The sequence below is a fragment of the Camelina sativa genome, chromosome 10, assembly GCF_000633955.1.
Source record: "Camelina sativa cultivar DH55 chromosome 10, Cs, whole genome shotgun sequence".
Lineage (NCBI taxonomy): Eukaryota > Viridiplantae > Streptophyta > Magnoliopsida > Brassicales > Brassicaceae > Camelina > Camelina sativa.
The window spans coordinates 12,505,020-12,525,508 of record NC_025694.1 but is presented as its reverse complement, the minus strand read 5'-3'; the positions used below and the strand labels follow the sequence as shown (position 1 = coordinate 12,525,508).

The window sequence follows — 20,489 nt, the reverse complement described above, 5'->3', positions numbered from 1 at the left end:
AGTCATAAACATCATTATAAGTTGTCGATAAGTTTAATAATTTGATTTTCTGGTACAATGTACTGTTTTTTGGTCATTAAGTAGTTCAACGACAAAAGTAAAACTCATGCGGTCGACCCATGCATGCCATGCGTTAGAGAACAAGAAAATCTGAAAAAGAAGTTTGATTCTTTATTTTTTTTTTTCATAAAAAGAAGTTTGAATTCAATTCAACCGTTTTGCTTAGTTGTTCTTTAATTAATTTTTTTCTCGGTGATGATGCTTCAAAAGTAAAAGTTTTTGAAAGTGTGCAACAAAGCGTGACTCTTGGCCTTTAGAGCCATAATAAGGGGAATCATTTTTTTTTTATACTCTTTCTCGACTATAGCAATAAAAACAATTTAGCATTATCATTTCTACCTTTAAAAATCCCATAAAAATAAAGTCAAGTCTTGGCAAAAACTTGATAAATTCCTAGAATATTACTAGTATGAAACTTTGACTAAATAAATATATTAGCTGTTCATGGTAATTTATAAGGTATAATTTTGTTTGGGTGTAGATAGTATAGTGGAAAGAAAATGAAATGTCCAATGTTAATACATTTCAAAGAGGATTTGCAAGTTTTGTTTGACTAGTTCATATCTTCTCACGTCCCAACAATCTAGTCACGTTATAAACCAGACCATTTGATTGGAAAAAAAACGAAAAGTAATACTAAATGCAAGGAATTGAAAACAATGTAAACCATATCAAAATAAAATAATGATTGTTAGATTTTGTTCTCGTCATAATTTGTTTGTTAGTTAAGACTTAAGAGGAAGAGAAGTCGACTAAAAGTCATATGAATAATATATCCTACAAAATGAACTATTAATGATAGTTTGAACTTTGAAATCATCTTTGACTGAGAAAATTTGATGTTATACATTAATATCAACATTAATCATTAATGGTGTGACTATAATTATTATTTTATCATACAACTATTTCTTTTAGATTTGATTAGGTTGAGAGAGTTTAAGAGGGGGCAAAGAAGCAAAGTTTCTGAATTATAAAATTATTTCATTGAACCAAAGTATCAATTATTAATTGACTCAGCTAAGTCACACACTCATGATTGGAAAAAAAAAATTTAAAAAAATATTTCTCTCTCTCTCTCTACCTCTCTATATTAACTCTTCTCCTTCTTCCTTATTATACTTGCCCATTCATCTTCTCTTCTCTCTCTCTCTCTCTCTCTCTCTCTCAAAAGGAAAAGAAAAAGCAGGAAACTTTATTGCAAAAACAGAGTCTTTCTTATTGTTGATGAAGATGATGTTGGAGAAAGACGACTTGGGTTTAAGCTTAGGCTTGAATTATCAAAAGAAACAGATGAATCTCAAACCAAATCCATCTGTTGTTTCTGTTACTCCTTCTTCTTCTTTTGGATTACCCCGTAGATCCTCCTGGAACGAGAGTTTCACTTCTTCAGGTAATATACTTCATATCTTTCTTGGTTCCTCTGTTATTTTTTTTCCCGAGAAAAAGATAATTCATTTTCCAGGAAAAACTCAACAAAGTCTTACTTTTTTTTGCTTTCTTGCTAATGTTATGCATGCAGTTCCAAACTCAGATTCATCTCAAAAAGAAACAAGAACCTTCATCCGTGGAATCGACGTGAACAGAGCACCCTCGACAGCCGAATACGGACACGAAGACGCCGGTGTATCTTCACCTAACAGCACAGTCTCAAGCTCTACCGGAAAAAGAAGAGAGAGAGAAGAAGACACAGATCCACAAGGCTCAAGAGGAGGAATCAGTGACGATGAAGACGGTGATAACTCCAGGAAAAAACTTAGACTCTCCAAAGATCAATCTGCTATTCTCGAAGAAACCTTCAAAGATCACAGTACTCTCAATCCGGTAAAATAAATTCACATCATTGTATTCAACGAGACTATTATATTACTTGTTGACGAGAAAAAAAAAAACATTTCTACTAGTAGTAGTATTGGTTGTGGTAACTCGTAATAAATGCAGATATTAATTTGTTAATGGCATTTCCGTAAATTTCGACTGAACCAAGGTTGTTTTCAACTTTTTTTGTTTAACAGAAGCAGAAGCAAGCATTGGCTAAGCAACTAGGATTAAGAGCTAGACAAGTGGAAGTTTGGTTTCAGAACAGACGAGCTAGGTAAAGAACGAAAAAAACCACATCTCTGTTTCCCGATTTGCCCCTGATTTATCGATTTGCTAATATGGGTGTTTTGGTAATAATAACAGAACAAAGCTTAAGCAGACTGAGGTTGACTGTGAGTTCTTACGGCGATGCTGCGAGAATCTAACGGAAGAGAACCGTAGGCTACAGAAAGAAGTAACGGAGCTAAGGGCACTGAAGCTCTCTCCTCAGTTCTACATGCACATGAGCCCACCAACCACATTGACCATGTGCCCTTCGTGCGAACACGTGTCGGTCCCTCCACAACCACAACCACCTCAGGCTGCAACGTCAGCGCACCACCGACGGTCGTTGCCGGTCAATGCTTGGGCTCCTGCTGCGAGGATATCTCACGGCTTGACTTTTGACGCTCTTCGTCCTCGGTCCTAAGTCTATTTTTTTACTTGGCAACCGAAGGGTGTTTTGGTCATTTTATTTAAGTTTCAGGGACCAGAATGGATGTAGTTGTTAACATGTATGTATTTTTAGAAAGAAGAAAAAACAGATTTATATTTTTGTTGATTATTAAAACCAACATGTTCATGCTAACGAGTAACAACAACAAATGTCTACAGCCATATTTATTCGATATATTTTCCTATAAACATCAAAATCAAATTATCCAATATTGCGACTTGAAATCATTTTTTTTGTTTTGCTGCAATAATTATTTTGGACAACTATGACAAGAAAATTTATTGCGATAATAATAATTAGAGTCTAGCGACAAAGGAATAAGTACATTTTGATGTAGGAAATGAGAAAAACAAATGGTCCAAACTGTTTCATTTGGCGTATGTTAAAATACTAAATTGTGAACAAAAATAGTTGAACTGTGTACTTGTTTTCAGCCTATTTAATTTTGTTAATAGTTGAATTATTTAAGTTCGACTATATATAGGTTGGGCCAAAATCTACTGGTGAATTGGTACCATTACATCTTGCAACTGAGGATATTACCATATATGGTCGTACATGAGTATGGGTCAAGCGAGAGTTTAGGCCTTATTGAAATGGAGGTTATGCTAATAGGCTACACTTCTTTCTTATCTACCCACTTAGCCCAAATATAAATGTTTTGATACAACAATTGATGATTTTCATGAGCGGAGATTTGTACCCGGGCTGGATGGATATGACGAGGAGATTATCCCGGTAAAGAGCCCGAAAACAATCGGGAGATCCTTGCACCATCAGGTCGATAGGTAGTGGCATCTCAAAGAGACATCAAGGCCTAGAACTAGAACATTCACATCCCAAAGAAAAATGTGTCTTGTACTCTTGTTCAAAGAGCTCATTTCGATGGTGTTTCAATCAGACTGCTCTGAGATGCTGAAAATGCTACATGTCAGATTGGCAAGCCTTTTCCCACGAGTTAGATAAATTTTCTTACTTTAGGGATACGTTTAACGTTTTTGGATGTATTTGATTCTTGTTGTGACAATATCCGTATTAACTGGCTTTTTATGTAAGCAACTTGGTATTAGACTGACTCTCTTTGGAGACAAGCCTCATCTCATTCTCATCAGATCATTAATCTATGAAGCTTTTCGCCGCAGAGAATCGAGTCTATCATTAATGATCTGAACAGATTAGGGTATTTTTAATCTGAGTTTGTAATTCACATACATCTCCATTCCAGTTTTTATTTTCCTGGCTGAATAAAAATGTAACAAAAATGTTTGTTCTCCTTAATATTACAACCTTATGATGATAACCAACATAAACTGAAAATGTATTTCTTTCCTATAATTACTACGTTCTACCTCGAAGCAGAGATCTTATTAGCAGATCTCTTGATAGACTCGATTCTCTGTAACCTAATCTGTTCTCTGAACTTTGCAATGAACTCATCTGCCTTCTTGTCTACGTCACTGACATTGTTGCTCTCACAAACTCCTTCTTCCTCTATTATCTTCTTCTCAACCTCTTCGTTGTGGATTTCATTTTCTCTTATTCTCTGCTCTTCATTCTCGAATTCTTCGTCTGCCTTGCTTCCCAAGTAACTTCGTTGATCATTCTTCTCCGTGTCTTGTTCCTTGGATTCCACGACTGGATCAGACCACCACACTTTTTTAGGAGAGTTTCTTCTCATCTTTTGCTCCGACGACTTTCTCCGTTCGCTACTTAATCTGAATTTCGTCGAAGGTGACTTATAATACTCCACCGGAGGTGGTGGTGGCGGAGGCGGCGGAGGATGAAACTCACCGCCTCCAAATTTGGTATTGTGAACTGATTCCCTCCGCTCAACCCTGTAAATTCCCGGTTGAGCCTTTCTCGACGATGAGTTATAAAAAGCCGGTAGCGGCGGTGGAGGCGGAGGCGGAGGTGGCGGAGATGCGAGATTAGGTAAAGGATTCGACTTTCTTGGAGAAGAGAGAGAAGAAAATGGTGTCAGATTCTTGATCAACGGCTGTGATTCAACTGTAGTCAGATTCTTAATGGACGGTAGAGATCCAATCTCCTTTGACGATGATGATGATGATGATCTTGAGCTCCATGGAATCGGAGAAGGAAGCACATCACCGTTATCATCACCGAGAGTCTTCAAAATCTTTCTTTTGGATCTCACTTTATCCCATCGACCGGAGTTTTCGCCGGAGGAATCAGGAACACGAGAATAGTTCAAGCTCCGAACAGGTAAAAGCAGAGGTTTCTCTCTGATCTCTGAACTTACTCGATCGACGAAACGAGACTCAACCTCGGGGATTTTCATGTGGTACTTGTTCTTCCATGTCTGAAACTTACGGTGGTCGCCGGAGGAATCATCGGACGGTTCAGATTCACTCTCGTGACCAACGTTAAAAACAGAGGATACTTCAAGAATCTTAGGGGCATAGGAGTGCGAATTGTTGTTATTATGATGATCAGCTTTGTTGTGATCACTATTGCTTGATCCTCCTCCTCCGTCGTAGTTACGGCGGCTGAAGAGGCCGTAGGAGACGGCGATGCCGACGAAAATAAGGTGGAGAAGCTCGAGGAGTCTTGTTTGGTTAGCGAGCTCGGGCGTCTGAGAGAGGAAGACAGGTACGACGGCGCAGAGAACGGTGAGGAGGAGAGCTTTGAAAATGAACCGAGAGTAGAATTTTGTAGGGTTTTGTTCTTCTTTATTACCCAATTGGGTTGGTTTCTTCGAGCTTCTTGCTTCCACCATTGAAGAGAAAAAAGTGACTGTTGTAGAGAGAAGTTTGTAAAGGTTCTTTATTTTGGTGATGAAAGAAGAGAGAGAGAGATGAGTTAGTGGAAATGCTAAGACTTAGAGGTTAAGTTCTGTTTTTTTTTTCCGACTATAAAAAATGTAAGAAGAAGAAAAAAGAGATTGAATATGACTGTTGCATATAAGTTGTCAACCCTTACATAATCATAGGCCAAATTAAAATTAGCCCACTCAATTACCTATACAACCCATTCATGGTTGCCGACTTTAAAGAAAAAACGGAAAGTTTCCAACCTACGAGAAGAACGGAAATCAGCTAGGAAAAGAGAAAATCAAAGGATAGAGCATAGGAAAATTTACAAAAAAGAGGAGAGGGATATATCAAAATTAACCTAGTGAATACGTGTATAAATATGGAGACTCTTCATTGGAGAAAGGGATACAAAAAAAAATTCATGCCCTAGATCTAGATTCTAAGAGATTGATGATAGCTATGAGCCCTCCCCTTTTGATTTCTTATGTTCTTTTTTTTTTCAGTTAAAATCCTCATCTTAGCAAAAATCTCCAAATCCCTAGATCAATTTTCACTATCTAATAGTACTAGTTTAACAATTGACGTCGTATGTGGAGAATCAAAATATTTATCATCTTTTACTAGTTTAATAACTTTCGAAATTAGATGTTTGTTTTGATTCCCCACAGACACACCAAATTGTTCAACTCATACTTCAGTTACAATCCGCTCCAACCGATAATCTTGTTTTGGTTGTATAATACGATTAAGAGAGCAAAATCTAAAAGTTGTTAAATGAAAAAGGTGGTAGAATAAATAGAGCAATTAATTGATAATACGTTTAGTGAATATGACAGAGAGTAGGTCGCGTAGGCATATGACCCTCGGAGGAATCTTGATTCTCTTCTTTTGGTTTATTTACGCTAAGCTTTTTTTTCTTTTTAACACAGCAGCACTTTGTCTGAAAACCCTAATTAAACACTAACTAAATACAAAATCCTTCTAACACAATTACCACCGGACTTGGGAAGATAAAAAATAAGGGACGATTCTTTTTCTTTTAAGACCAAAACTTTGTCGATAAGGTATCTATACTTTCTGAATATAATAAACTTTGAAAATCGAAGAAAAAAAGGAATAGAACAAACGAATTTATCTTATTGTTATGTTGTTGAATTGTAAGGGTTTAAGATTTAGAATCTCTCAACACGTTTTAAAATTGTTATATGAATCCGACACTACTCGATAAATATTTTTTTCATAGATGAATGGAAACATAGGTTTAGTTAATATGGTATTATGATTAGTCAAAGAATTACTAAAAAAGAAAAAAAATAAATTTAACAGGTCAAACTGAAAAAAGTGTCTAATCACGACCACATCATTTTGACACCACATTGGTGGGGCGGTCGATCACTTGGTCGGCTACTTTTATCGACTCTTAATTAGTTTTTGTTTTGTTTTGTTGGGTTTACTTTTTCTTTGACAGTCATTTTTTATGTTTTTTTTCACACAGCAAACTTCAAGAAGATGCATTTGTGAACTCAACAATTAGCTTAAAACATACGCATAAAGAATAACCACTAGTTTTAAGTTTTGACCAACTTTAGTTTTCTAGCTTGTGTGCTCTTTCCTCCTTTTTGGTTTTTCCTATCCTTATGCACAAACACAAGCAGTGATATTTAAGTGTTTCCTTGCTTACTGTGACATAAACATAATTATAATCCTAAACCATTCGGGTTATAAACATCCAATTAAATGGTTATTGAAACTAAAGTTGATTGGACTCTAATGATGATTCATTGATTGACTTGCAAGGTACGGTTTTCACTTGCCAGTGTAAAGAGGCTTGCGCTTCTCGGCAAAAGCAGCTAATCCTTCAAGACGATCTTGAGTATAAAGAAGCTGCTGATAACACATCTCTTCTACCCCCAAACCCGAACCTATATTCGTCTCTATTCCTTCATTAATCGCTTTCTTCGCCATCTTTATAGCCAATGGACCTTTTTCATTTATCTGCTGTGCCATTTCAATTGCTTTCTCATGAGCCTCACCTGCCGTAACACAAAGGTTCACAAGCCCTGCACCACCAAAGAAAAAAGGAGTATATGAATCAATCCTTATTTGGGGTATATTGCCAAAAGAAGTTTACAAGTCGTTATAAGAAATGCAACTTGAATAGTCAAGGACCTTTAGTTGCAGCTTCTCTTGCATCAATCTTTCGACCTGTGAATATAAGTTCCTTTGATACCGATCTCCCAACCAGCCTCGAGAGCCTCTGTGTCCCACCAGCTCTACATAGAAGCAAACAGAAAAAAACTTATCAGAGGAATGATAAAAAGGGTAATAAGAGAAATCATTTGTCAAAGAGTGATGAAGCTTATAATATACCCAGGGATTATAGCAAGTCCTGTTTCAGGCAAGCCAAAAACTGCATTTTCGCCTGAAATTTTTTCAATTTGTGAGTATTAACCATATGTACTTATATTAGCCGGTTGATTATAATAAGAGTATGACCAGATATGTAAATACCACAGATTCGAAGATCACAAGCTAGAGCCATTTCGAGTCCACCTCCCAGTGCCACACCTTCTATTGCAGCAATAGTTGGGATACTCAGTACCTAGAAACATAAGTCTTTAAAGTCAGTCACTAAACACAAGTCTTCATATAAGAGTAGAACTACTATAAATTCCTTTTCACTATAAGTTGAAGACTCTATTCAATTCTGAATCTTGATAAAGCTGAGATAATTCTACAAATGTGGTATACATTAATTCCCAACAATCTTTCCATTAATGACAGTAGTAGCTAATCTATGAGCACCAACAAGGATAAATGAGAGCATACCTCTATGAACGAGAACACGTAGCGCAACGAGTTGACATATGTGTGAACCTCAGATGGACTCATAGTTCTACGTTCCTGACATCCAAACAAACCAAAAATTTTAAAACATGGCTAAACAAATCGGTTATGAACATTCCGGGAGAAGTGGTAGTAATGACAAAACTACCTTCAGATCTGCACCAGCACAGAAAACTCCAGGAACCAGACTTTTGATCATGACAACCCTAGCTGAACTATCTTGATGTATGGACTCAAATGTGTTCAGGAGACTTTTCAGCATCTCGTTATTAATGGCATTTTTGGCAACAGGCCTATCTAGATTGACTTCGATTATACCTATAAATCATAAACACAAAGAAATACTTTTTGTCAATCATTCCTTTAGCATCGATTTTGTCCAGACACTCTCAAGAAACCATTTCAGTAATCATCTACAGAAATGAAAACTCAAAGAAACAAACCAATTCGACAAAGGTTGACAAGGAAAGGGTGAAATTACCGGAATCGGAACCAGAGAGACGATTAAGCTTGACAAATTCAGTCGAAGCGGTTTGGATTATAAGACTCCGGCAGGTCTGAAGCATGTAGTTACGGCTAAGGTATGATTTTCCGGCTAATTGGAGCAAACTTTCTCGGCGGAGGTACTTGACGAAGCTCATCTTCACCGACTCGGAACCGTGACCACACCCAAAGTTTTGATTTTTTTTTTGATTAAACAGATTTGCTCTGTCCGAAAAAACGCTTCTTGATCATGCAAGTTCTAGAAATCAAGAGAGAAACAATAAAGTAAACTAATTTAGGGGGAAAGCATCCTTATTGAGTACTAATTTGCTTCTTATCATCATCATTCAACACCCAGTCTCTGAAAGAACTGTACCGGACATGACCGGTACAAAATCTACTCTGGTTATTGCGTCTGGTTCGGGTTACTTTTGGTTAGGCTCAGCTTATTAACATGGAGGAGGATTACAAAAGAGAAAGGAAAAGAATGCAATACAACATTGTTGGTGAAATGGTGAAGACTACTCAAACGACTCAGACGTTATGTATCCATGCGTCAAGTCGAAGCTGCTTCAATGGTGGAACTATGTTCCTTTTGTTCTTCTGTGGGCAACGCCATTTTCCTGCGATCTCATCTGCTCCGGAGGGCTGGTGATTTGAGATTTCTCCCAAAACTCTTCTCTTCCTCTTTCTTTCCTCTTTGTCTTTCTCCTCCGCAGCCATATTCTTCAACTCTTTACTTCTAGAACATTCCAGCTGAACTCCTGTATTTGGTTTCGCCACGGAACATTGGTCTCTTGCTTCTTTGAATCTTGCCTTTTTCGTTGTCACAAATCCAGAGTTAGTGCTTTGTCCACGATGAACATTTTCCTTGTCATCTGATTCTTGCTCTATTGGAGACTTTTGTCTGCTGGAGTTCATGGAAATGGTTTCTTGGATATGATTAGGTCTCAGCTCATGTAAAGAATCTTCGTTCTTCGGGGGTGATTTACGTTTTTGGTTGTACCGGGAAACTTCGGGGTTAATCTTTGCTTCTTCTTTTGGTTCACAGCATAACGGTTCCTGCTCGAAGCTTGATTTTGGTTTCACTTCTTTCTCTGAGGCATTGAACAATCTAACTGAGAACTGCTTTTCCATTTCTTGGTCTGAATAAGCATTGTCTGATGAGACCTCCTAACATGTAGAATCGAGAAAGAGTCAGTGAGAACTAACAGGATCGAGAGTCAACACAAAACTGTGCAATTAATATAGTAAATGACCACTGGATTTCATCTAATTTTAAAACTATCCACACAAGTTTCTTTCTTTAGACTACAGATGATGTGGCAAGCTTGCATAGTATAATGAGCAGCAATGATTTCTCAATGTTTAGATGGTTCAAGAACATTACTTACCGTCTCTGTTGCAATGTTATCCTTGTAGTAATCATTTGAATTTAACCTGCCAAGACCAACAGTCGTTTGCTTGCTCTTAATTTTTCGAAAAATACCAGAACCATTTCCGTCCTCTGTGTCACTCTCGTCAACGATTAACTCATCTTTCTCAAAACAAGAAAATCCAAGTTCATCATGAGTGTCTGAAAGCTGAGGAGATCGATACTCATAGCTTGGAAACCAGTTTCTGACATCAGGAGGCTCTAATACAACAAAGACATAAAACATGTAAGATTCAACTCTACAGTTCTAAACTGTATAAACCTGAGTCAGTTCAATAATAACACATTTCAAGAGAGCAAACATCAGTAACATATACAAAAAAAACTGGCTGTACTCACCCGAAATAAAAGACAGGGACTGAGAGAGATCTGTATCCTGTAAGGAGACCAAGTCATCAGCCTGATAGAAAAAACAGCAGATAATGAGAAACAATAAGCATACCAGCGAAGAAGACATAGACTCATATGAAAATCCACTGATGTAGTTCAATTGCAATAATACCTTTATAGAAGAGACAAGTTCTTGCTCAAATAAACTAGGACAACCATGGTTTCTTTCAATATCTGTTTCGGTCTCCTTTATACATACACTTTCTCCAGGAACAGACAATTCAAAACCATCACTTGTATCCAGCAATGGCGATTCATAGACATAGCTCGGAAACCAGTTTCTGACATCAGGAGGTTCTGAGAAGCAAATAGATTCAAAGTTACAAAACAAAAATCCATCAATAGCCACATGATCAATAAACTTAAACCAAAATAGAAAGATTACCAGAAGGAAGTGATTCAGAGTGATCTGAAACCTGCCAAAAAAAAAAAAAAAAAGAACAAGAAATTTATAAAAGGGTTTTTAACAAAAAAAAAAAAAANAAAAAAAAAAAAAAAAAAAAACCTAAAAAGGTGAGATATTATGATCACCTGTTTCACCACATCGACTTCGTTTTCAATGTCGTTGATTGAAGAACAAGACGGTACCGATTCATAAACATAACTGGGAAACCAATTCCTAATATCTGGTGGTTCTGTACGAAATTATTACCCAAAAAATTGAAAAAAAAATTGTCAGAAAACCTAGAATTTGCAATAAGAGAGATATTATTAAACCCAGTAAATGAACTACTACTCACCGGAAATGGGAGATATTGAATCGGAGAATCCAGGTTCCTCCTACAAAAATATTAACACGGAGATTTCAGCAACAAATTTCATAAAAATGGGAACAAAGGAGATTATACAGAAATAAACTTCTCACCACTACTGAGCTAAAGTTCTCCATTACAGCTCTCCGCTTCGTCTCTCTCTTTCTCAATTTTTTTCTTTTTTTTTTCTTTTTTTTTTTCGTTTTGAGTCTGCAAATCTGAGACTGAGTGANACTGAGAGGTTTGTTTTTTGCGTTTTCATTTTTTTATGGTTTCGCGCGCTAATTTTCTTTTAAGATTATTTGGGAGCGGAAAAACATAATTTAGTATTGGACCTTATTACATTATGAGTGGGCCTATAGTTTAATACGGAGATTAATTTAAAGGCTTTTTGGGCTATTCAATTAAGAATTGGATGAATTTAATTAGGGGGAAAATGAGATTTATTTCTTCGTATTATTATTAACTTTTTTTCTTTCTTTCTTCCAGTTTTATATATTTTAGAGATTTTTCCTTTTAATTTATTCGTTTTATAAAAAGACTTTTTTTTTTCTTTCAATTTTTATACTTTTATACAACGAATATATTAGAGGATTTTTTTTGCATTTTATATCTTTCTGGAGATTCTGTGTGGAGAGCTTTTACTCCCACATCCATTTCATCTTGTAATGTTCCCCGTTTATACGGATATTCGATTCACTTTCTCATGCATGTGTAGTAGTTTCTTTGTTGTTTTGGCTAGAAAAAAAAACAAAACATTATCTAATTATCAGAAAAAGAAAAATATATTTATTTTTCACTCCAAAACAATAACAAATCAGAGATTTTTCAAGTACTTATTTTTGCATTTATGATTATTTTCGGAGTTAATTATGAGATAATCATTTATTTCGAAGAGTATTGTTTAATTAGGACTTTTTGTCTATGATTACAGATATAGGTATTTATTTTAATGTTGAGAAGACAATTTTGTCCTTAATTCTTTTTCTCAATTTAGCGGACTTGTGTAGTGAAGATGAGATCCGGTGGAGAGTGGTGGCGATGATGAAATCCGGCGACCGAGGTGGTGGTTACGATGATGAGATTTGGTGAAAGGAGATGGTGGTGAAAACGGTGAGATTCGTTAAACGAAATAATGGTGGTGATGATGAAATCCGGTGAAAGTGATGGTGGTAAAGATGATGAGATCCGGTGAACGAGAGAGGGGTGGCGAAGATGAGATCCGGTGGTCGGGTGGTGGTGGTGGAGAAGTTTTCGTTTTGGTCAGAGAAGGAAATATTAGAAATTTTAATTTGATAATTGTTTGTGATTGGATCCCTTGGGTTCACAAGATACTACCCCCTTAGGGTTTAGATTCCTTCATCCAAATTGAGATATATCGGATCTATTGAAGCCATAGTATTCAGGGGAGAAGAAGCGAGGGTTTTCATCGGCCAAAGGGGAAGGAAGAAGAAGACACAGAAGAGAGGGCTAAAATTGTATTTTTGGTTTGCCCAAAAATACCTAAAACCGATAGCATGGAAAAAAATGCCCAATTTGAAAGTTTTAGAAGAATAAAGGCCCATTTAGACAATAACCCCTTATTTTTGTCAAAATGTGTGACACGCTAGTAGGGCGTTGTTGGATGATGGTATTACATTTGGTAATGGTGGACGCGTCAAGAATTTCATAATCCCATTGTTTAATCATGAATAATCTCCAGCACCTGCAATTATTTTATTTTTTTTTCCAAAAAACAAAACAAAATTTAATACAGTGTACAATGTTGTAACATCCCGAACCCAAATTTAGGGTGGGTGTCGATCGACACCAAGAAGGGCATCGGTCGACACCACAAAATTAGGGTCGTTCGGTTTGTTTTGAAATTGCTCGGTTTAATTTGGTTTGAGTTTGGAGAGAAAATCCTAAGTCATTTAAAGGCCCGACAGCCTCTTTTCTTGGGATGGGGGAGTTGTCCTCGCTTCTGGAGAGAAGGAGAAACAAGAGTTTGATGCTGAGAGCAAAGAGAGCCTTAAGGAGGGTTAAGAGAAGGAGAAGGGAGATCCATCTTCTATTTGTGTGTGGAGAAGAATGTGATTATTTGGTGGTGGATTGAGAGAGAGAAGGAGACTCTCTCCTAGCTATTATCCAGGTAAGTCATGTTGCTTGGTGTTTATTTGATTAGGGAATCAATGGTTGTGAAGGTTTAGGGGTTTGTCGCGAAAGAGAGCTTGAACAGAGCGATTTCTGGCTTGGTGTCGCTCGACACCATTGTGGTGTTGGTCGACACCAACACCTGTGGATGAACAGCGCGAACTGGTACGAGAGGGCTACTTCGGGGCAATATTTGGGGGATGAAACAGAGTCCGATTTGGCTGAATTTTGGTTGGTAGCTTCGTGGTGCTATAAGCTTCATATCCAACGATAGGTTTGTGAAATGCACGGTTGGTTTGTGTTTTAATCAAGTGTTTGTATTGTGGTCTGGTATAGATGGTTTTGTGGTAAAGTTGGGGTGTCGAGCGACACCAAGGTGGTGTCGGTCGACACCAGCTTGTTGTTGTGTTGGGTCCTCCCAGTTAGGTTTGGATGAGGAGAGATTGACAGAAGTGATTCCGTGAGCGTCGGTGTGTGTTGGTTGGCAAGTGGTGTGATGGGTGACGTTCGACACCAGATGGAGGTGCCGTTCTACACTAGAGGAGTTGTTAGTGAGTCGGAATAATTGTGGGGAAGTGTTGTCCGTGGCTGGACGAAATAAATTATTCCAGCCCACCTCTCTTGTTACTCGGTCGCTAGGGGTGGTTGGTTGTGCGACTCAGTAACTAGATGAGGTGGTGTTTGGTATATTTGTGGAAGTTTTTGTAAGAAGTGATTTCTACGCCGGTTGTCTCGTCAGAATTACGGGGTTCCGGTGAGATCGTTTCACGTGAATCCTATTTGAGGATTGGGAATCCGGGTGCGGTTATTTCGAATGTTTTGGAGAGATAGTACTTACATGTCAAATTTTAAGTTATCGTGCAACTCTTTCTTGTATAATTTTGAAAATTCTTCACATGCCCAAGGAATATGAGCATCTGCGAGAACCCTGCAACATAATTCATAATTTTGATTAAGTAAAATCATTAATTTATACTAAATGGTTTTTGAGTTCTTAAGAGAAACCATTCATTTAACAAAATTTGTTACCTATTTTTTTTGCAAAAGAGTTTTAAACGTGTATGAATTTCTCCATAATTTCATTATCGTCCATAGAAGCATCAATCATCTACAGTTTTTACAAATTTTAAAAGTCATTAGCAAGTACATCTTCATATATCATTTTTTTGTTGTTGGTTGTTTTATAAATCATGGAATAAAACAGATCTGGAGCCTCAGCCTCAGCCTCAACCTCATTGTCGGCTTCATTTTTGCTATCTCTGACGTCAGAGATTACTTCGTCAAGTGTCAATGACTTTTTAACAAACACATGCAGTTTCTGGTTAGTGGCAATAAAACGGAGACAACTAGAGTATATATCGTGAATTGGGACCAAGTATACTCTGATGAGATATATCATAAGATTCATAACTTTGAAGTCAAAGAATAATATGTAAAAGAAGTAGGGGAAGGAACTTGAATCACCTGACCACTTTGGGAGTGATGGAAATGGTATCTTAGAAGAGGTAAGTGGCTGGAAAAAACATTTTTATCGGGTAAATAAACAAACAAACAAATGGTAAAATAAGACAGCATGTCATGATTAGAACAAACCAAGGACCTTGGGTGGACGTGGACCTAAGGCGAGATTCAGAAACGGAACTCTAAACTTATTAGCTTTTGAATAATTGTTCAAAGAATGAAATATACAAAAGTCAAAAACTAAATAGACAATTTTAGATTGTATTACCTATAAAAGATTTTTTTGTTCAAATACATTGAAATCATCTAGAGAATTTGTTAGAAATATTATTTTGAGATACCTTTTTCAAAATTACTCATTTTTTAAATATTTTCATTTTTAGCTTCTTTTACACAATTACAATATGTTAACCTAATTTTAAGTTTTTTTTTAAAGATTTAGATTCTATATTTTACATTTAGAGTACAGTTTTAAGGGATTAGAGTTTAGTATTTGGGGTTTAGGGTTTAGAACTTAGTTATTTTGTATATTAAAAAGGAGTATTTTTGAAAATGAACAACATGAAGGAGTATTTTTTTGAAAAGTTACATAAAAGGGATATTTTTTGAAAATGATCATTGAATTTAACTGTAAAGTTTTTAAAAAAAATAAAAATAGAAATAAAATGATTTAAGTAATTGAAGATCAATTAAGATAAAAATATTTTTTTAAAAGAAGAAAAATATTGAATATTTTTTCTTAAAGATTTCTTCTTTTTTAAAAATTCAATAAGAAATAAAGTCAAAACAAAGGAACAACAACATAATAATTAGAAGAAGATTGTTAAAACAAAGTTTAGAAAATCATTCGTGGAGTAAAAAAACAATAGAGACCCAATATATACAAAGTTTTGACCAAATCGAGACATATAAAATTGAGGCTCTAAATCACACTATAATTCCACATCTATCAACAAACCTTGTAGCCTTTGATAGGTTAGGAGGACCTCAACTTCAGTGGTTACTTATGGAGATCCTTATAAAAACAAAGGATGTACGTTGAATCTACAAGATAAATGTTATGATTATACTAATTAACTATTATATCTTTGAATGACAAACCAAGATCTAAGAGGGAAATTAAAACTGAATATAATATCATATGATGGAAGTTAAAAAGATAACGAAACTAATGAAACAAACTCATGCTAAGGTAATGTGGTAGCTATATTCGCTAACGTAAACATGAAATGTTTTGATAGATGTGCGAAACTATATATGTTGAAAAAAAAATGTATGTTGAGACCTGATTGGTAAGAGTAGATGCACCGAGAGAACAAAGAGATAATCGTCAGCTAGATTAATATGAAAACTCTTTCTCCACTCTTTTTTTTTCTCGCTAACTTTTGTTATGTACTCAAAACATAGCTTCACAAATTTCTTTGTATTATTTACACGCAAAAGTAGATAATATTAATTTGATACAGTAAAACCTCTATAAATTAATAAGGTCAGGACCATGAAATTTTATTAATTTATAGAGGTTTTAATTTCTCGATAAATTAATAATTATTAATTTATCGATAAATTAATAAAATATTAATTTATGAAGAGATTTTCTAATTTTCATAATTTTAAAAATTTCCTATTACAAAATAAGATATTTTTCTTATCATTCACATTTTTAAAGAATTTTTTAATTTATAATCTTGACTATCGTAATAGGATGAATGTCAATTGTTTACTATATTATCTAGGTAAAAATGATAAATGTTAGAAGTTTAGAGTTTAGAATACTATGCTACTATTATCCTTCATGATAATGATGAAGTCGAAGAAGATATTACGATACCATTAGAACCAGTTACTAAAGAAGCAATTATCGCATCTAGGACTCTCCACAATTTTTGAATGCGATTTAAGAAGATAACAATGAAAAAGATTAGAGATGAGCTCCAACAAGAATGCAAATTCAAAAATATGAAAACAACAATAGAGTTATATCTCACTAGATTTTCTTGGATAAATATGTATATATATATATATATATATTTTAGTTTATTTGATTATTAATTTATGATATTGATGTGATAATATTTTTACATAGGAATTCTAAATAAATTATTATCTTATTATTTTATCGAAATGTGTCATTTTTTACACCGGCCCAACTCGGGACCGAAAGAATTTATTAATTTATAGCGAGTATTAATTTAAAAAGTATTAATTTATAGAAATTCTACTGTATAAGGTAGTCAATATTCAAAACGAAAAAGAAATCTGTATAAGTTAACAATGTTTTGTTTATATGACTACTATTTATTTATTTTGGTAAAGATATAAGTTAGATTCGTCAAATGATGAGTCATATGTGTTAGATATAGATGGACCAAACATCTAAAGAAGTCACCATGGTGAATGTTGTGAAGGAGAGGCCTGTATCTAAACCCCCGCAAGTTGAACGGCTGATAGGTTGGACGAGGCCGCAAACGGGATGGAAGAAGATGAATACCGATGGTGCCTCTCATGGCAATCCAGGGTTGGCTATGGCTGGAGGAGTCTTTACCGGTGGTCCTCTTTAGTGTTACGAGATTCAGATGGTCGATGGTGCGGGGGGGTTGCTTTGAACATAGGTCGATGTTCAGCGCCACTTGCAGAGCTCTGGTGATAGGAGCCTCCCAAGGAGTCGACACTCTAAGGTGGAGAAAAGGGTAAACTTTGCATCCAAGAGATTGTGAAGTCTAAAAGATCAAAGGATGTGGAGCGAATGGTCGCACAAAAGCTGCGGAAGACTCCTAATTTACCGGTGGATCGATTCTTTGGATATTACACACCAAAGAGGATCGACAACTTGCTGGATATGACACACCAACAAGGAATGGATAGAGAGATGGATTGAGAGACGCCACAAAGATCTGTGAAAGGATCTATGATAAGTCTGAACCAACCATGAACATAGATATGACACACCATGAACATGGAGTTCCAAAAATTACAAGATATCACATCTTGAAAGAGAAACTTCTCTAATTTTTTTACTCAACAACAAAAATTATTTTTATTCATGAATTAAGCATCATTATATAGAGAAAATACAACAATTTCGTCCATAGCATGCATCACAACTTGGGAATTGAAATTCAAACTCTAAAATGCATGTAGGAGAGAGAAAAACACATAAATAAATGCTGTTTTGAAGATGGACGAAAATCTCTCTTTTCTTATTGCTTTTGGGCTGAATCCACTTTGTTGGGCTTCTCTGATGGACCAAGATTCTGGAACAATTTGGTTTGTAGCTTAATTCAATCTGGTCTGGTCAGAATCCTCCTTTGAATGGGCGTATGTCTGAATACGCGTAAGCTGGATATCACCTGTTTTGTAAATTGCGTAACTCCTTCATCTGAACTATGTTTGATCTGATTCTTGTTCGAGGAGTTTCGTAATTGATCTGAGCACATTCTTCAGCTGGTTTCACGCACAAATTCCTGGTGGTTTAGCAGATACACATCAAACAATGACCACATGTCCTGATACTTCCCATTATCATATCATACTCTCTTTCTTGAAAAAGGATTTGCCCTCAAATCCGGATACTATTCTTTTTTTTTTTTGTTCCATTTCTTTTTTTTTGTTTTTTTTTTGACAAAATAAAGATATAAAGGTAAAACAGAAATAGAAGATGAAGAGATGAGAAATGAATGAAAAAGATGGAGAGATGAGAAGATGATAGAATAATAGACCAAGCTTATAGTGTTGCTCTGATACCACTTGATAGGAGCCTGCTAAGGAGTCTACACTCTAAGGTGGAGAAAAGAATAAACTTTGCATCCAAGAGACTGTGAAGTCTAAAAGATCAAAGGATGTGGAGCGAATGGTCGCACAAGAGCTGCGGAAGACTCCTGATTTAACGGTGGATCGATTCTTTGGATATTACACACCAAAGGGGATCGACAACTTGCTGGATATGACACACCAACAAGGAATGGATAGAGAGATAGATCGAGAGACGCTACAAAGATCTGTGAAAGGATCTATGATAAGTCTGAACCAACCATGAACATAGATATGACACACCATGAACATGGAGTTCCAAAAATTACAAGATATCACATCTTGAAAGAGAAACTTCTCTAATTTTTTTACTCAACAACAAAACTTATTTTTATTCATGAATTAAGCATCATTATATAGAGAAAATACAACAATTTCGTCCATAGCATGCATCACAACTTGGGAATCGAAATTCAAACTCTAAAATGCATGTAAGAGAGAGAAAAACACATAAATAAATGCTGTTTTGAGGATGGACGAAAATCTCTATTTTCTTATTACTTTTGGGCTGAATCCACTTTGTTGGGCTTCTCTGATGGACCAAGATTCTGGAACAATTTGGTTTGTAGCTTAATTCAATCTGGTCTGGTCAGAATCCTCCTTTGAATGGGCGTATGTCTGAATTCGCGTAACCTGGATATCACCTGTTTTGTAAATTGCGTAACTCCTTCATCTGAACTCTGTTTGATCTGATTCTTGTTCGAAGAGTTTCGTAATTGATCTGAGCACATTCTTCAGCTGGGTTCATGCACAAATTCCTCGTGGTTGAGCAGATACGCATCAAATAATGAACACATGTCCTGATACTTCCCATTATCATATCATACTCTCTTTCTTGAAAAAGGATTTGCCCTCAAATCCGGATACTATTTTTTTTTTTGTGTTCCATTTCTTTTTTTTTGACAAAATAAAGATATAAAAGTAAAACAGAAATAGAAGATGAAGAGATGAGAAATGAATGAAAGAAGATGGAGAGATGAGAAGATGATAGAATAATAGACCAAACTTAGAGTGTTGCTCTGATACCACTTGATAGGAGCCTGCCAAGGAGTCGACACTCTAAGGTGGAGAAAAGGATAAACTTTGCATCCAAGAGACTGTGAAGTCTAAAAGATCAAAGGATGTGGAGCGAATGGTCGCACAAGAGCTGCGGAAGACTCCTGATTTAACGGTGGATCGATTCTTTGGATATTACACACCAAAGGGGATCGACAACTTGCTGGATATGACACACCAACAAGGAATGGATAGAGAGATAGATCGAGAGACGCTACAAAGATCTGTGAAAGGATCTATGATAAGTCTGAACCAACCATGAACATAGATATGACACACCATGAACATGGAGTTCCAAAAATTACAAGATATCACATCTTGAAAGAGAAACTTCTCTAATTTTTTTACTCAACAACAAAACTTATTTTTATTCATGAATTAAGCATCATTATATAGAGAAAATACAACAATTTCGTCCATAGCATGCATCACAACTTGGGAATCGAAATTCAAACTCTAAAATGCATGTAAGAGAGAGAAAAACACATAAATAAATGCTGTTTTGAGGATGGACGAAAATCTCTATTTTCTTATTACTTTTGGGCTGAATCCACTTTGTTGGGCTTCTCTGATGGACCAAGATTCTGGAACAATTTGGTTTGTAGCTTAATTCAATCTGGTCTGGTCAGAATCCTCCTTTGAATGGGCGTATGTCTGAATTCGCGTAAGCTGGATATCACCTATTTTGTAAATTGCGTAACTCCTTCATCTGAACTCTGTTTGATCTGATTCTTGTTCGAAGAGTTTCGTAA

The 20,489-nt window shown here is 35.9% G+C and overlaps 4 protein-coding genes across 4 annotated transcripts; 1 reads left to right on the top strand and 3 right to left on the bottom strand.

The window, feature by feature from the left end:
- On the top strand, positions 1,191-2,693 carry LOC104718679 (homeobox-leucine zipper protein HAT4). The gene is made up of 4 exons (XM_010436468.1): positions 1,191-1,453; positions 1,583-1,884; positions 2,076-2,155; positions 2,245-2,693. Exons 1-4 carry the CDS (start codon positions 1,288-1,290, stop codon positions 2,567-2,569), a joined length of 873 nt encoding a protein of 290 aa, XP_010434770.1. The 5' UTR covers positions 1,191-1,287; the 3' UTR covers positions 2,570-2,693.
- Positions 3,800-5,671, bottom strand: LOC104718678 (protein diaphanous homolog 1-like). The gene has a single exon (XM_010436467.2). It carries the CDS (start codon positions 5,331-5,333, stop codon positions 3,942-3,944), a length of 1,392 nt encoding a protein of 463 aa, XP_010434769.1. The 5' UTR covers positions 5,334-5,671; the 3' UTR covers positions 3,800-3,941.
- Positions 7,026-9,003, bottom strand: LOC104718676 (probable enoyl-CoA hydratase 2, mitochondrial). Its single transcript, XM_010436465.2, has 7 exons — positions 8,699-9,003; positions 8,366-8,535; positions 8,200-8,274; positions 7,882-7,972; positions 7,741-7,792; positions 7,540-7,643; positions 7,026-7,430 (listed from the first exon to the last, which is right to left on the bottom strand). Exons 1-7 carry the CDS (start codon positions 8,856-8,858, stop codon positions 7,177-7,179), a joined length of 906 nt encoding a protein of 301 aa, XP_010434767.1. The 5' UTR covers positions 8,859-9,003; the 3' UTR covers positions 7,026-7,176.
- Positions 9,016-11,478, bottom strand: LOC104718677. Its single transcript, XM_010436466.2, has 8 exons — positions 11,391-11,478; positions 11,266-11,305; positions 11,057-11,160; positions 10,911-10,941; positions 10,638-10,822; positions 10,475-10,535; positions 10,095-10,336; positions 9,016-9,873 (listed from the first exon to the last, which is right to left on the bottom strand). Exons 1-8 carry the CDS (start codon positions 11,412-11,414, stop codon positions 9,235-9,237), a joined length of 1,326 nt encoding a protein of 441 aa, XP_010434768.1. The 5' UTR covers positions 11,415-11,478; the 3' UTR covers positions 9,016-9,234.

What these genes read in the sequence shown, in the direction of transcription:
- LOC104718679 (XM_010436468.1), top strand. Translation starts at nt 1,288, where the DNA reads ATGAAGATGATGTTGGAGAAAGACGACTTGGGTTTAAGCTTAGGCTTG. An exon ending in CGAGAGTTTCACTTCTTCAG is followed by an intron (nt 1,454 to 1,582) that starts GTAATATACTTC and finishes TTATGCATGCAG; the next exon opens with TTCCAAACTCAGATTCATCT. An exon ending in TTTCAGAACAGACGAGCTAG is followed by an intron (nt 2,156 to 2,244) that starts GTAAAGAACGAA and finishes TAATAATAACAG; the next exon opens with AACAAAGCTTAAGCAGACTG.
- LOC104718678 (XM_010436467.2), bottom strand. Translation starts at nt 5,333, where the DNA reads ATGGTGGAAGCAAGAAGCTCGAAGAAACCAACCCAATTGGGTAATAAA.
- LOC104718676 (XM_010436465.2), bottom strand. Translation starts at nt 8,858, where the DNA reads ATGAGCTTCGTCAAGTACCTCCGCCGAGAAAGTTTGCTCCAATTAGCC. An exon ending in TCTCTCTGGTTCCGATTCCG is followed by an intron (nt 8,536 to 8,698) that starts GTAATTTCACCC and finishes TATGATTTATAG; the next exon opens with GTATAATCGAAGTCAATCTA. An exon ending in AAGAGAAGCTGCAACTAAAG is followed by an intron (nt 7,431 to 7,539) that starts GTCCTTGACTAT and finishes TTGGTGGTGCAG; the next exon opens with GGCTTGTGAACCTTTGTGTT.
- LOC104718677 (XM_010436466.2), bottom strand. Translation starts at nt 11,414, where the DNA reads ATGGAGAACTTTAGCTCAGTAGTG. An exon ending in TTCAATATCTCCCATTTCCG is followed by an intron (nt 11,161 to 11,265) that starts GTGAGTAGTAGT and finishes AATTTCGTACAG; the next exon opens with AACCACCAGATATTAGGAAT. An exon ending in CTCTGAATCACTTCCTTCTG is followed by an intron (nt 10,823 to 10,910) that starts GTAATCTTTCTA and finishes TTTGCTTCTCAG; the next exon opens with AACCTCCTGATGTCAGAAAC.